The following is a 16,483-nucleotide window of genomic DNA, read 5'->3' as shown; positions in this document are numbered from 1 at the left end:
TGTTTCACTCTATGACTTTAGGGTCCAAAAACACTGTTTGAAAAAAAACTTAAACCTAAAATGAATCAGGAGATGGGAATAGCTTTGAGTGACTACCAATTATCTCAGGAGTGTTTGCAATGTCATATAGAAATCATACTTGAATATAGTGTGTCCTGTTTTCAACAGGAAATTGTGTGTGAAGCCACGGGTAACTGCTAGTGTATATATATATATATATATATATATATATATATATATATATATATATATATATATATATATGTATAGAGCACTAGAACTGTAGTAAAGGACATAAAGAAAGTGGTATAATTATGATGATTTTTAAATTGCTAGTGGAAACACAGACAAGCATATATTTTCAATGGCTACCTGGACATCTAGGAATTCAGCCAAATGAAGGTTCGACAAATTAACTAAGGAAGTTGCAAATAATGGGGCACAATCACAGTTTCTTCCTGTTCCTATTGAAGATTTTAAAGCTTATCAGATAAAATTTTATGGTGAACAACTTTCTAACGTCTTACAACGTTCTACAAAAGCCAGATGGTTTAAACAAATACAATGGCAGTTAACAAATATCCATGGTTTAAATCATGTCATCTTAGCAGATGGGAAATCATTAATATTTTTAGATTGAAGTTTGGTTACGGAAAAGTTAATGCATGTTTGTTCAAAATACGACGGTACTTCACTCCCCTCTGTTGAATGGTACAATAGCCAAGATAGAAACAATGGAGCACATTTTGCTAGAATGCCCTAAGTATTGTTATGCCAGAGAACTTAGCTTCAAGAAGGTCAATCAATCAGTAAATTCAGTCAGTCTACAGACTAGAAAGTATGCTCGTTGACTTGCTGAGAAAAACAGACAAACAAAATTTATAAAAAATAAATAATTTTTAATCAGAGCAAAAATAACCCCATAAATTCATATAATCTAACCACAAGGCATCCACTAAATAAATAAATAGGTTATTGAAAGTATATAGACAAAAGAAAAGCAAAACAAATGTACATCGAAGCTGCAATATAATGTATATAAGGCCAGCCAAAAAACAAATCGGAAGGAAAAAAAGAAAAATAGATAACAAAGACAAAGTTAATATATATTTTCTTTTACTTCATATTACGCCAGTGATTTTAAAACATTTAATGCATTTTAAATACTTTAAAAACTATGTAAACACTATTATAAGACTAACCTTAACATGTTAACTGCGGCAGATGCAGAATCACCAGTTGAATCGCAGTGAGCACTCAGTATAGAGTCACAGTAAAGGTGTTGATGAACAAACCTGTTAATGTTATCATCTAAGGTACACCAAATTGGTGAGCTTCCTTCACATTGTGATATGGCATTTTTACAGTGGATTAAGAGAAAACGGTGAAATGATCAATAACATCCTAGACTATTCAATCTTCCCAGACTATAGTCCAAAAAACAACAAGACTTCAATAATGCAAAATCTTATAAATGATTTATTTTGAAATGTTGCATGAACTTAATAGGGATTTCCCCCTTATACCAAAAACAGATAGGAGTTATGTAAGATTTCCCTCTAGACTGTAATAGGCTTCTCAGTCCTATGTATATATCTATAATTTCTTAATCAGAATAACAAAGCAAACTCAACTATGGAACTGGATATATATTAGACCAAAAGTAGATTACAAGAGCCTGGCGTAGATGTTTCTTGAGCGAAGTAGATTTCCGAGAGCTACATACTTATATTATTATTTTTTTATCGGGACAATAAGGTACCGACCAAACAACTGTGGTACCATAAGTGAATTTAAAAGGTCGAAAGTAGACACCTTTTAACCGAAGTAAGCTTTTCAGTCCTAAATATGTACATATTTTTTCTTTGTCGAGACACGGCTATATGTAGCACTGGAAATGTCTTAGACCGGAAGTATACAACAAGGGCAGAAGTAAAAGCTTTTTGACAAAAAAAGGGTTTTCGAGCTCTATGTATTCGTATTTTCTTGATCAGGAGGCAACGGAAATATAATTAATTCCTACCAGAAATGTTCCTACATGTCCAAAACATGATGGTTAAACTCTGATCCTCTTAACTATGATTACATACTTGATGTGTGGCTACTTACATTAGGTTTCATAGGATTCCATCATATTGCATTAAAAGCACTTTTACTAAGTAGTGTACATTTTGGAAATTGCACGGGTACCAGCTTGTTTTAAATACAATAGAAACTTATCCAGAATATAAAAAATTTTTGTTTATAAAAGAATATTTTTAGGGATGACAATAATTCCTTTAATTACAACACTTCTTTAACCTTACAAATTTTAATTAATTAATCCAAGAAAGAAGTTTCAATTAATTAATCAGTCAGTAGAAAAGAGAGAATATTAAAAGAATCATGTGAAAGTGAAGTATGATGAGAAAGGTTCTTATAACTTTAATTTTAAAAGATAACATAATAACAAATGTATCACTTTTGAAACCATGTCAAAAACATACAGGTAAACTGCTCTCATGAGGTTTTTGGACTAAATAGGAGTAAAACCACCGAAGTGAATTTAGTTTTGTTATTATTTATGAGGATTTGGATTAAAAAGTAAGGATAACGAAAACACAAACATATTTTTCCATGAACTTTATTATTAAAAAATATCAAAAACTAAACTTTTTATATGGACAATCTCTAAAACATATTTTTTCTTATGTTGCCAATTTTATGACTGCATTAACTTTGGTTAAAATATACAAAACCTGTTATTTAACTTCCTTTATAAATTTACAATGAAATATTTCATTCTAGAAGATCTAGGCAATAATAATAACAATCCAGCATCAAACTGCATAAAAATGCACAATCTTTTCCCATGGTTGTCTGCTATATATCACAAGTCATAAACTCAAAAAATATTAATTGTTAACATTTAAAGGAATTTACCTTGCTCAATTAAATTTTCAATATAATGCTTCAGTAGTTATTGAAGTGTACCAGCCACCCATGGAAAGTTCATGCATTTCGTTGCAGTTAGACAGTGGATTGTTATTATTATTGCCAGCTCTTGATGGAAAGAAGATGAGGAAACAATGGTTCTCACCTGGTGTACTGATCGTGTTTTATATGTTTCAAACAATTTATTAAAATGTTTCATCAAATTTAAAAAATGTATGTTTTAATATGATGTCTACATGTCATTTAATGAAAAAGTATCTTCTAGAATAAAATATTACTGTGGTTTGTTATTGTTAAAGATGAAGAAATCTAGAAGGCCAGCTTCTTCATGAGAAGGTAGAGACTCTGGTCCACCTCAAACCCGTGTAAGTTGTTAGGGTCTCCTTGCAACCTCATTAGCAAACCTCCGAATGAGACATAAGCAGCTCTGAAACAACGTAGTACACATTGCATGAGACAACAATAATATATTACATTGTTAAAAAACAAATAAAAATAGTTTATACATGATAATTATATAAACTGTAAAAAAATTGAAAGAGTAAATTGAGAAATAGATCACTGACAGCTATCAGAGTTAGTACCATTGAAAACAAATAATAAGAGCTTAAACATCTAAGTTGCCAATTTGATTTTCATTGTTTCCATTAAAACAAAAAACCAATTTTTTACCAATCCATGAAATGATCAAAGTGAGACCCCTTAGTTATAAGCCCATGTTCTTAGTTATCAAACATAATTGACATTGAAATATATATGTAATTATAACATTATTATTATTACAGTAAAATATTTCAAGCCCCAAACTATATTAGTTGCAAATTATTCTACCAAAGATAATTTCTTAATATGTTTTAGTACAGCAAAATAATGCATAAAACAATTTCAATCTGTACCTAAATATAATAATGCTTTGAAGAAATTTACAGGAACTTATGACTTACTGTCTAATTTTTCTTTCAGCTTAAGAATATGTTACGATTGCTTAAAACTTATTGGCTAAGTGTTTGTGAATTGTATCACTATAAGGGCTGGCAAAATTGTATGTCTGTCTATAACAATGAGCTAGAGAACAAACTGACCTATAGATATGAAATTTTACATGAAGCTTAATTTCTGTAAAGTACTGTTCTGTATCAAATTATAAATAAAATTCAATTAATTGATAGTGTTGATTTTATAATTTCTTCAAGAAGTTTTATAAATACATTCATACATACAAACATAAGTACACAATGAGGTGATGTAAGCAGTGTTTTCAATTGGTAGAGATGTCACTGATGAGGTGCGTTCAGTTGGTGGAGATCAGCTGATGCAGTTGGCAGCAGTGGGATCAGCTGTTCTCAAGGGCAGTGTGGGAAGTGGCCGTGAATCAGTCACACAACCAGCTAACCACACTGCCACTGAGTCCATACTATATCAGTTTTCCCCTCACATTGTGATCTGGCAGTTGGCTGGATAACCTCCAAGAGTTGTGATTGCATTCTTGGGTTAGAGCAAACAATATTTCTTAGCTATCCATAAGTAAAATGTAATAAATCAATTATACTGTGTAGATTAACATTTATAAGTTTAATGCACTACAATATGTATAACAAAATATGAACTTATTAAAACAGATCAAATTAATTTAAATCATTATGCAAATATTTATAAAATGCCTTTATTTATGCTGTGATGGGATGATAATTTAGTTTGGTAGTGTCAGAAAAATAAGATACTCGTTTTTTGTAAAGGTTATGTTTTATATTTAAAAATAGAACAGATGATGTGTTTATACATGATGTAAACACTACCTTATATTATACTTCAAAATTAACAGTATTTTATTCTCTCAGTTATATAGTTAAAAATATTAATTTTAAATAATATTTAAATTTATTTTTGAAATTAAACAAAGGAACAAAATTTTAAGCCACATGAAGTAATTCTGCACCACAATAATAATCTTACAAATAAAAATATTATGAAGAATATGATGAATTGTGAAGAAAACCCATTATTATATGTTATGATTATCAACATTACTGAAGAAAAATGTGTTACACAGCTGTGTTGAAAGTAAGTGATCTATGCAACACTTGTACTGTATCTAAACACCTTAACACCTGAACCTGTTTTTAAAACACTTTGTATTGACACAATGTACTGTTCTCTACGAATATGTCATTAAAAGAATATTGTCTATTGTCTATTGTCTAAAGATGGCTATTTTAAACTGAAACAGTGGCCAACTTTACATTAATTTAATAATAATAATTTTTTGACCCGTTTTATCATATAGATGTTTACATAGAAAACCACCAGTTGTCCTATTTTCAGTGTTTCAGAATAAATTAATGACTGTAATCAAGGCTGTTTACCTATCCCAAGGTTACGTCCTCAACCACGAAAACTGAATTCTCACTAATGAGGGAAAACCTGTGCTTACTGTCTCTGTAAAGTTTTTACTTTATGCCCTGTGAAACTAACTCATTCTAAAGTTAGCTTGACATGTCCACTTGTTTCCTTGGTCCCCAGAATCAGGAAGATCACAATATTATTCATGGTGAATTCCTGTGTAAGGACTTTACATGCCGAACTGCTTTCATTGTATTTGCTTATTTTCATAGCACACCAGGTTATGCTTGGTAAAACCAATGTCATATATCCTATATGTGTGTTAATGGTGAACCACTATACTAACACTAAATCACTACAGCTTTGGAAATTATGCCAATTTATGGCAATTGTTGACTGTCGACTTCAAGGTCTTTGGTCTTGGCAATTGATATTGATTATTTTGTATGAAAAATAGCTGCTACCAATTTTATTAGCATCTTCAAAATTTACTTTTCTCAAATTTCCTATTAAGACATCTTATATGATATGCATTGACCTATGTTCATATGTAAGATAGTTGGGGCTCTTTAAGACAAATATATAACAGATATTACAGAAAAATACACTTCAGCTGCAAATGCTGCACCATTTACTGTGAATGGTCCATTGTGTGTATATTGAAAGGTAGTCACATGTCTGAGGTAGGTGACAAGGCACTTTCCACTTTCTGTAAATAAAAAAAATTAATAAAACTTAATTTAGTATAATAATGGTTTCTAGAAATCTAATGCATTATAAATTGCTGTAAATCAATTAAATATGCTATGCTTTTTAAAAGCCATGAAATCATACAGAATATTTGTATCTAGTAATCGTAATGATAAGGTAACAATAACGTCTACGTAAAATTTCTTTGTATTTTGTTCATTAGTTTCTATTGAATAAAATCCAAGCCAGTGGAATGGAGAGCAATTTAGTTTCCTATTGTGAATATCTATGACATAATAAAAGTTATTGCAAAATTCCATGGAATTTGATGGATAGTTTCTGTGATTTTAATAATTGCTATCAAATCTTTAAAAGGCTAGTGAGAAGGAATCCTGAGGTTACTTCTAAACATTTACTCAGTATGCACATTTGAGATAACTTGAATGTGTGCATAAAATTATATCATGGTATTTAGTTCAGTAGTCTCTGAGATATGTGACAATGAAGTATTCAGTGATTTTCATACTTCCTATTGTAAAGGTTTTACTTAACCCTCTTAAGCTTCTGGCACTACTGGGCTGAATTACTTCAGCTATTCTGATGTAGGAGAACACAGTACTACAAAGCTAACTATAAGCTAACAGTACTGTAATAACAGCATAACAATGACCACAGCTTAAGTTAATTCTATACAAGTTGCAAATAATCCAAATAAATACATAAGACAGCAACAAAAGACCAAACAAATTGAATAAAATGACTGAAACATTGTCAATGGGGTTATATACAAAGTGTCATCAAGCACAGATTCACATTACTTGTTTTAATATATATAGGGAAATGGAAATTATTACTACTTTAATCTCATAAATGTAACAATTGTACAATACAACAACAACATAGATAATTTAATCACATTCACAACAGTGTATAAAAAAGTTCAGTTTTTTTTAAAGCGAAATATTAAAATTTAAACATTTTGTTTTAAGTGAAATATTAAAGTTTAAACAATGTAAATAACTCCCATGACAGAGCATCAGGTAGCAAAACCAGAGAAGTGTGTCACGATGATTCAAACGGGAATGGGTTAAAATAATAAATAAATAAAGAATTGTTGCAAAATTGACTCATGTTGAATATTAGAAACTAATTATAATAAATATACAAGTTTTAACTCCATAAAACACTTCCAATAATTACTTCCCAGTTTATAACTTGTTAGCACAATTTAAAGAAGTGCACATATTATTTTTTTATAAAGATTTGTTGGAAGAGGATAAGTATTGTATGTAAATTATTTGATTTCTATGTGTCTAAATGCAGAAATAAACAAGCTATATTTTATTGTAACTCCCATTTTATATAGCTTTACTTTTTGATCCGAGAATGAACAGTTTTGTCCAACGCTGGGCGTGACACCGCTTGTGAAAGCCCTTGCATCTGTTTAGACTAGCAGTTTTTACCAACTGACACAATACCTGCACAATTTATAGTCAGTGTGCAAGACATTATAAAAATAAATGAGTATTTTTCAATATGGCATCTAATTACAGTCTCCTAACAATTATTTCAACTAAACATATTTCCTAGTTTCCTGATACTAAAGGACATTTTTTGACCTTAAACTGCATATACGAGTATGTGTTACGTAGATTTACATTACATCAAACTAACCATAAGTAATTATGCTGTTATTTATTACATTTGTATTTAAAAATAGCAGTTCAACATTTTAATAGTGCTTCTTTATTGTTGTGTCTTGTCCCTTGTCAAACAAAGTCACTGAACTTGCTGTTTCCTAGCAGTTTTAAAAGTTATTTATACATAATACTAGTATGTCCTAGTATACTGATGCTATACGGACAATTTTAACTTCTATCAGTTGATTTGTATATGTAGCATGATTAATAATAACTTTTCATCAACAAAATAACATACTAGCTACTTGTATATATCACTAAACTATTATATAAAAAAATCTGATGGAGTCTACATGTCTTTATGTGTGTGTTACTCAATCAATTATGTAAAAACTACTGGACTGATTGTATTAAACTTTTACATTCTTAGGGTCACTGATTAACATAGAGGCCTATGCATATTAAAAAAATCCCCTCCAGGCTACGCCCCACTGGTCACTAAAGTTACGAGAAATCCCATGTTAGTCTCTATAGTCTCTAACGTTGCATTATAGCAATCAATAATGTTATTAATTGAAAGAGCCTGTTAAATGTAATAAACTGTTCTATGTCAACATTGTTTTATGACAGCACAACCATTTGCTTAATTAGTTTATAAATTTGTATGCATTTGTAGTCTTGAAAGCATAGAGTAGGCTTCATAATAAAAACAAGACTTGTTTCAAATTTTTTAGTTTTTTTGAGGACAGAGTAAAATATATTCAGATAAGAAAATTAGGTTTTAGTAAAAGTATATCTTTAACTGTAAGTTTTAGCAAATATTAAGTAGTATGCAGTGCTTGTTCAGGACTGTAATGCATATATCAAAGACTATCTAACTTTGACTATACATTTAAAGACTTATAAAGCCCGTTTTAGTTGTCTTTTGACAGAAGTAGGTTTCTCAGAACTGTGTGTGTGTATGTATATTTTTTTGATTGAGAAAACAAAAAAAATCAACTATGGAAAAAAAAATATTAAGGCCATAATAAATTATAATAGCCATAAATATGCCCATGGTGTCCCTGTTTTTCAACAAGATAATGCATGCGAATCTACAGGCAACTGCTAGTATATATGCGGGTATAAAAAAAGTTCCGCAAGGGCTTGTTAATTCCCGAACTAATACAGGATTTATGCATATGGAATATTCAATATCAAATTAAAATTTAATTGAATATAATTATTAGCTTTGTCACTTATAACCATAATTTTAAATTGATTTTAATATTTATTTAATTTTAAAATGTTTTATTAGTTCATACTATAGATTAATTCTATTAATATTCATGTAAAGCTATAAAACTTGATACATCATTACTGCACTTATAAATATACTTTTTAAAGTATGCCTAACTACCATTTTATTGTGGTATTATGTCAGGGGGATGGCCCGCAAGGAAATCTTAAATGATAGTATAGGTCGAGTAGAAGCAACTTGTAGTAGCAAGTTTATTGCTTTACCTATAATCATTCAGGTATTATCAAGCCCGTGCAGGAATTTTTGTTACATCCTGTATAAGATATCACTAGGACGGACAGGGTACTTCAGAAATTGATTACTTCATAAAAGCTCCTAATATCAGTGTAAAAGGGGATTTGGAGTAAATGTTTTTGAAAATTAATATTTTAAAATTCAACATCTAGATTCCTTTGTAATATTTTGACTGTATTTAAAGTTAAAATATATTTTGGGAATTTATAATTTATGTTAGACCAGTAAAGTACAGGTATACATTGTATAACCAGCCACAGAACAAAAATTTATCTGATAAATCATTGAAAATAAAATAAATTTTTGGGCATTTCTTGAACTGAAGTACAAATTTTATTTCATAGCAAGGATGCTAATATATTAGATGTGAAAAATGTGTCAACTTATTACCACCCAATTTTTTAACTCAGTAAAATCAGTAGTTCTATAATTTAAGGCATTGGCTTAAATGCAAAACCTGCAAGGTCTGGAGAACTTTTTATTAATACTGTCATCTTGTTCCATACTGACTTTTATTTTGGTTGTCGGTTCTCCGCACAGATCCTCAATCCTTAGCGTAAGGTCAGAATAGAGTCTACGAAAAAACCAATATAATCTACTACTTAAAAAAAGTGTAAAGAAAGACAACATACATTTTAGTTAACATCCATTGTAATAGGATAACCCTTACATTATAAACCCAACAGAAATGTTTATTGAGGGCTCAACAGGGATTACAAATTTCCCTTTCCCGTGCTTCTTACCTGTTTTACAATGGTGGCTTACCTGAAGGATATTAGCACTCTTCACTTTTGCTGACCTAAAAGAGGACTAATTCTAATATAGAATCATTCATTTGATTTTTGAGAGTTTCTTAAAAAGTACTATGTTATTGTATATTTCAGCGAGAGTTCAAACCTCTGGGTTATACCTCTCTTATTCGCTGCTGAAAAATAAGATACAACTAAAATTTAAGCAATCCAAACAAAACCTTTAGGCAGCATCCTGGCTGTAGGGCAAGAGCAATGTACCCTACAAGGGCAACGGTCATTGCTGTCATTGGCAAAATGTATGTCCATACTGAATGGCATGTTATCACCTGATGAAGACTGAGGCAGCAGTGGTCGCCAGTGTAGTGCTACCAAATATAAGCAAGTTTGTAAATTAAATCGCTTGCAGCGAGATCAACTAACCATGTGTTTGTACCTGTCATTTTTGTTGAGAGAGAATATTCTTTATTCCATTAATATACATCATTATTGTTACAAGATGCATATAAATTGTGTCATCACCATACTAGTCTATCTTCTAGTCTAAAAAATAAAGTCAAATTTTAAAATGTACACATCTTAAATAGAATTTTATTATCTAACTTCAACAATAATACATATAATATAATTTTCTGGGCTCAAAAAATTCCTGAATGGAGTACAATACCTTATTGTTAAGATAATCTTCTACTGCATTTTCAAATTTCTTTCTGTCAGTTATATTTTTGATTTATTTCCTTAGGTAGATGATTTATAATATTTTTTACCAATAAAGTATATTTTCGTTTCATATAATTTCAGATTGTGTCTGTCAGTTGTGATTTTGTTACGTATGTTGTAAATATGTGTAGATTTTAGAGATTCATTGGATTTTTTAGTTATAAATTTTATTACTTCTATTATATATAAACTATAAATGGTAGGGATCTTAATTGAGAATAGGTGTTTCACAGAGTCTAATCTATTCAAGTTTAGAATGAATCTTATTGATTTTTTTGTTTTAACAATATTTTATCTAGATTTTGCTTAGATGTTGCACAGTATACACATATTCCATATGCTAGGTGTGAATGAACCAATGCAAAGTAGACTTTTCAGAGCATCCAAATAACGCAATTACGACATGTGCCACAATGCATAAATCCCTGACAAAATCTTGTTTACTACATATCCCACATGTTGGATCCAAGTCAGGTTTTTATCTATGATTAGTTCCAGAAATTTTGAAACATTTTCCTGATCTATGTATTTATCGCCAATTGGTATAGATATTTCTAAATTTTGCCAGTTTTGTTTTGATGAGAATCTTGATTTTTTGAGTTCAGTAACAATAATGGTGTTGATTAAGAAATGGTTCAATATTAGCTAAGTCTATAAAAGCTGATATTTCAATTTCCTCCTTTGATTTTCCTGTTACTACCAAATTCGTGTCATCCGCATATAAGAACATTTTACTGAAATTGGTACTTTTAGCTATCCCTCCAAGATAACATATAAAAAGTAGAGGTCTTAATATAGACAATTGTGGCACCCTGTGCTTTACTACTTGCTGTGGAAGCAACTTTCCGAGTATAGTTATTGCACAGATTACATTCTGTAAAATGTATTTGTACGTAACTTACGGTTTTCTATTGTTCAAGTATACAGTAAACCAAGCAAGCTCTTTATTGTATTCCCGGTTCTTTCAATATTAGAAGGTTGTGAGGGACATTGTCACAGCGTGTGACAGGTCTGAAAAAATGCCTATAACTTTTTTTCCGTTATCGATTGAATTTATTATATTTTTTATGAATTCCACACCAGCAATTATTGTGGATCTCCCTGGCAAAATCCCATGCTTCTTTTTGTTAGTCGCCCTTAGGTGATCTAGCTAGGACATCACCTTATATTAAACCTTATCAAAATTTAAAACAGTAGAGATACACCAAGTAAAATAGCAGTTCATATTTTTCATTGGTGTAATATTGGGGAATTAAATTTAAAATTCAATTATAAATATCATTTTATATTTAAATTTCAAATCTCATCCTCCTTACTTGTACTTGTTTTTCCAAATTCCAGTGTCCACCATGATGATGAAAAATTTGTGTAATCACTTCTAATGGCTGAGTCAAACTTCATGACCTAATTGTGAAAACAGTTAATGATATAAAAAATCCTTCCATAAAGATCTGAAAATAGGAGTAGAGTAAAAAGTACACTTTAAAATTTATCAACCCAAGAGTTAATCTGTGGAAGAACACAATAATATTATTAAAGAGAACATATAGAGTGTAACACAAGAGGTCATTAAAATGCCGTACTGGAATCCCACAAGGGTCAGTAATTCAGTGCTAGCTTCTTTCTTGTATTCTTCAACTGTTTCTCAGTTGATGTTAACAAGTTCAAACATGGTGAGAAATGTATATGATAATAACTCTCTTGTTATAACATACATTAGTGTTGGCCTTTTCACTAGTGACTTCTTGTCAGGAGTGAGTACCTGGATAATACTAAAACAGTCCACTATTGCGATATGTGCCACTGAAAGGATACCGATCTTTTAAAGCTTTTTTTTTCAAGATAACATCAGTGCATTTGGAAAAGACATTTCATTGTTTTATTCAAATACAAATATGCAAATATAACAACATTATTTCTTGCAATCTCACAGTATTCTGAAATTAGTGCTTCAAACACAAAATGTAAAAAAATTAATCAAACCAAGATTATAAATTGTTATTTTTGTGAAATTAACATAGATTTAACACACCATTACATTTGACATTTTGTTCAATAAAGATTATTTTACTAGATCAACTTAAGTAAAGTGACTGATAAAGTGAACGCTTTTAATATTTAGTTGTAACATTGGATGAGAAACTGAACTGAAAAACCTCATATTAAAATAAGATTTATACAATTATTAATCAATTGTGACACGGAAATGAAACCTACATTCAATGGTATGACTCAGAGTCTAAGATGGAATGAATGTGGTGAAATATGGAGAAAAACCCTTCACAGCAAGTTCATATCTCAGCAACTAGTTAAGAAGGTAATGGCCACCAGGTTTTGATACTCTAAAACAATAATTCTTAGAATTTTCCAGAAGTTAGAACCATACATGGCAAATACTATGTAAATCTTATCAGACAGGTGAAACAAAAGTCCTGGAGGAGGGTGTGGAAAGTTCAGCAAGGGTACTCTACTGCAGCATGATAATACGTTCCTGTCGACACTGTTATGCTTCACACATTATGGTTCATGAAATATGATTAAAAGAGCCAGTCAATTCACCTTGTATTTCTGATCTAACTTCTTCTATTCCAAAATGTGATAAATGTCCTCAGTGACGTTTTTCAAACAAAGAAGATAAAGGATATTGTACATTTATTTTGCTATAAATAGCACATTATTTTTTCTGAGTCCAATGCTCAAGTTAAAAGTTAGATTTCAGAAGCTGCTTGTGTAAACCTAACTCTAAACTTTAGGGCTGGCCCTTTTTATTATTTACTTCAGAGAAGAAGGCTGGTTTGATTAGGAGTGTTTTTTATTTTGGATTTTTATGACAAACTAAGAGTGCCAACTGCAATTAATAACATTCTAATATTATCTCCTTGTAGATTTCTATCCGGTTCGGTTCTGGAATTGCTGATATTTATGGTGTATTTTAATTTCTGTACTTACCGCTTCAAAGAATCTGAAGATGGTATTCGTGTGATATATTTTGCACGATTACGGTATTGTCAAATACACACTTATATATACACTAAACTTAAGTACTGTAAGATAGTATGTTGAGTACTGCTCTTTATGTAATGCTCATAATAGGCTGCCAATCAATATTTGTTTATCCTAGTTACATAATATATATTTACTAATTCTCTTCTATTTAAACTTTTCTTTAACATTCATTTGTTCACAAAATTTCAACATTCTGGAAACAAAACCAGCAATACAATACTGAAAAGTGATGTGCTTGTGTTTCAAGATAAGCATTGTAATGTTGTAGCACCAATGTTATGATACAAGAAAGTCTCTAGAGAAGTGAAGGTTAATTTTGGTTTTAAAGAGAACAGTCAAACCAATTCCAATAGTTTTATGTCATTTGCTTTATCTATCAATATGCAAAAATGGTAAAAACAAAATATTCCTATGTCTAGAAATGGTATGAAATAATCAGATTTTAAATATATACCTTAATTAATTAATACTAGTATTAAATAGGTAAGAGAAGTTTAATAGTAATTTTAACCAATAAACTTTGTTCTTTTAGTTGGCAAATTAAATGTTTTCCAACTAAATATTTACCCCCACTACATCTATTGCAATTATACATTTTTAATATTTAAATAAACAAAACAAGATAACAGCTAACAGTCAGTCTGGATTTCCAATCTACGGACACAGATGCTGAATGTAGCGTTTGACAAAGTAATAATAGCGTCTGATATTAAGTTGATAATAACAGCTTGAGTAACCATCTGTGATTTAGTAACCTGCTCTAAACTAAATGAAAATAAGATTAACATTGGATCATTACAAGCCCTCATATCCACAAAAGGCATATGTAGGCCTTTTGATTGATACTATACAATCATATCAATATACATTATAACTCAGACTGGCCTCTATAATTGCAACAATTTCCACAAGAAACTATTTTACATAAAATGCATTGCTGCAAACACATGTTATTCGGGGCCGTTCAAAGGGTGGAGGGAGGGGGATGACCAGGCCAAGCTGCCCCTGACACCGCTCTTTTACCCTGAACCAGGAATTGTGATAATTCCACAGCCATAGTCTAGACATCTTTACTGTTAATGAAGTGGAAACAATATTTTAAAATAATACACAAAGATTCCTTACTAAGATAACAATGAGAATTTACAGCCCTAATGTTATTAATACAAAATATTGTTAGAAGCAAGATCAGCTGTTTAATATAAACCAATTCCAATACTCAATACATAGTGGCATCGAAAGTTTTTAATAGCACAGCTCTTTTCAGTATATTTTGGTACCTATATTTTATTACAAAATAATGAATAATACACAAACAAAAATACTTAAAATGCTTTTGAAAACTGATGATATTTTATTTATATGCTTTTATCAATATAATTAAAAAGAAAATGCTGTTCGTTAGTAACTACATCAACATCTACAACCTCAAATGGCTGGACCGAATTACTATTTTTTGTTTTAAAATGTTCATAATAATCCAAACTAGGTTTTGGTGGAAAGAACAATCAGAAAATGTGGAAATATATATGTATGTAATATTCCAGAGTTCCTAATGAAACGAGAAATTTCAAGTGTTTAGAGAGCAGGTTACTCAAGCAGTAACAATTATATTACTTCAACTTTTACTATGGTCGCACCAGTGACAAATTCAAATCATTTTAGTCTGGATTCTGGATATTATTTTTAAATTACTATCAAATTCAATGAATAATCAAAATAGTTAATATGTACATGAAATTGACCTTAAATAGGCTCCTTTAACATCGAGGCATGGAATATTTACAGTAGCTGGAGGAAAAAATAAGAGGGATAATTATAATATAATACTATGTCTGTTGTATATTTTTTTGATAATACTAATGCAATTTGTTGCAATGTAATGATAAATAGCATTTAAAATTTGTACAAAACACTTTTTTGGCTCTTGAATGTTTCCCCACTCTTCCACATAAAATGTGCTGTGGAAAAGATCAATATCTAGTAATAGTTCTGATAACTATTTACATTTTACCAAGAGCATCATGTGTTTCTTTTGGCTCATTGTATTAATATTTTATGAATGTGTTCTATTCACATTTTGATTATACTTGTGAACTCTTTTTATGCAATGGTAGGTGATGTCAATTTGTTTGTTGTACAAGATATATAAGATTTATGTAATGTAGATTACATAATGAAAATCAGTGCTTTAATTTGGGGATTTCTTTACAAAGAGATGACCCACCAGAAAAGGATCAAAATGTATTTAAAGGGGTAGTTTTAAAACTTGAAATGTGTTATGAATAGGCTTTTTCCAATATATAGGATATTCTAGTTAAATGAGAATTTTTCTTAGAATAATGTTTGTTGACGAACATGATCGCAACTGATAATTTAAGCTATCCTACAAAGTAAATTGTTCATTGAACTTTTTATCTGAGATGATTTAAGCGGTTTTGTTATGTTAAGGACATGTAAAATAAAAATGTGAACTTGTGTCAAGCAAATAAAAACCTGAAACTTACATACACTTTTGAAACATATCAAACAATAAGTTACACCCTAAAACAATAAAGGGTGATCCAGAGGGTTTGGAGAGGCACATCAGGATATTGCAGGATAGCCTGATGAGTATGGAATATCCCATCCTAAAAATGATATGGACATCATTTTTTAACATTTGAAAAAATAATAAGCTGAAATATTCATTTTGCTTAAAATATAACCAATACAATACTGTGTATTAGATAGATGGTGGTAATGTCTAGATGATCAAACCAAGCAACAATGGATTCAGCATCCATGAATTAGAGAGATTTCTAGGCAAATCTGTTCTTTCACATACGTGCCACCAACAACGTTATTGGTAGTGGATTTGGAGTTACGTT

At 30.3% G+C, this 16,483-nt stretch overlaps 1 protein-coding gene across 5 annotated transcripts in view; it reads right to left on the bottom strand.

Moving 5' to 3' along the window:
- Positions 1–2,607: 2,607 nt before the first annotated feature.
- The window catches only part of LOC124372424 (DNA-directed RNA polymerases I, II, and III subunit RPABC3), a 218,726-nt gene continuing 204,850 nt past the window's right edge, over positions 2,608–16,483 (bottom strand). For all 5 annotated transcript variants that reach the window (XM_046830832.1, XM_046830848.1, XM_046830836.1 and 2 more), the window contains exon 4: positions 2,608–3,361. In XM_046830832.1, the coding sequence (XP_046686788.1) occupies positions 3,244–3,361 (118 nt within the window). In that variant the 3' untranslated portion in view covers positions 2,608–3,243. The remainder of the gene's footprint in view (positions 3,362–16,483) is intronic.

The sequence above is a fragment of the Homalodisca vitripennis genome, chromosome 1 (assembly GCF_021130785.1).
Source record: "Homalodisca vitripennis isolate AUS2020 chromosome 1, UT_GWSS_2.1, whole genome shotgun sequence".
In the NCBI taxonomy this organism is placed as follows: Eukaryota; Metazoa; Arthropoda; class Insecta; order Hemiptera; family Cicadellidae; genus Homalodisca; species Homalodisca vitripennis.
This window is presented reverse-complemented; position numbering and strand designations above follow the sequence as displayed.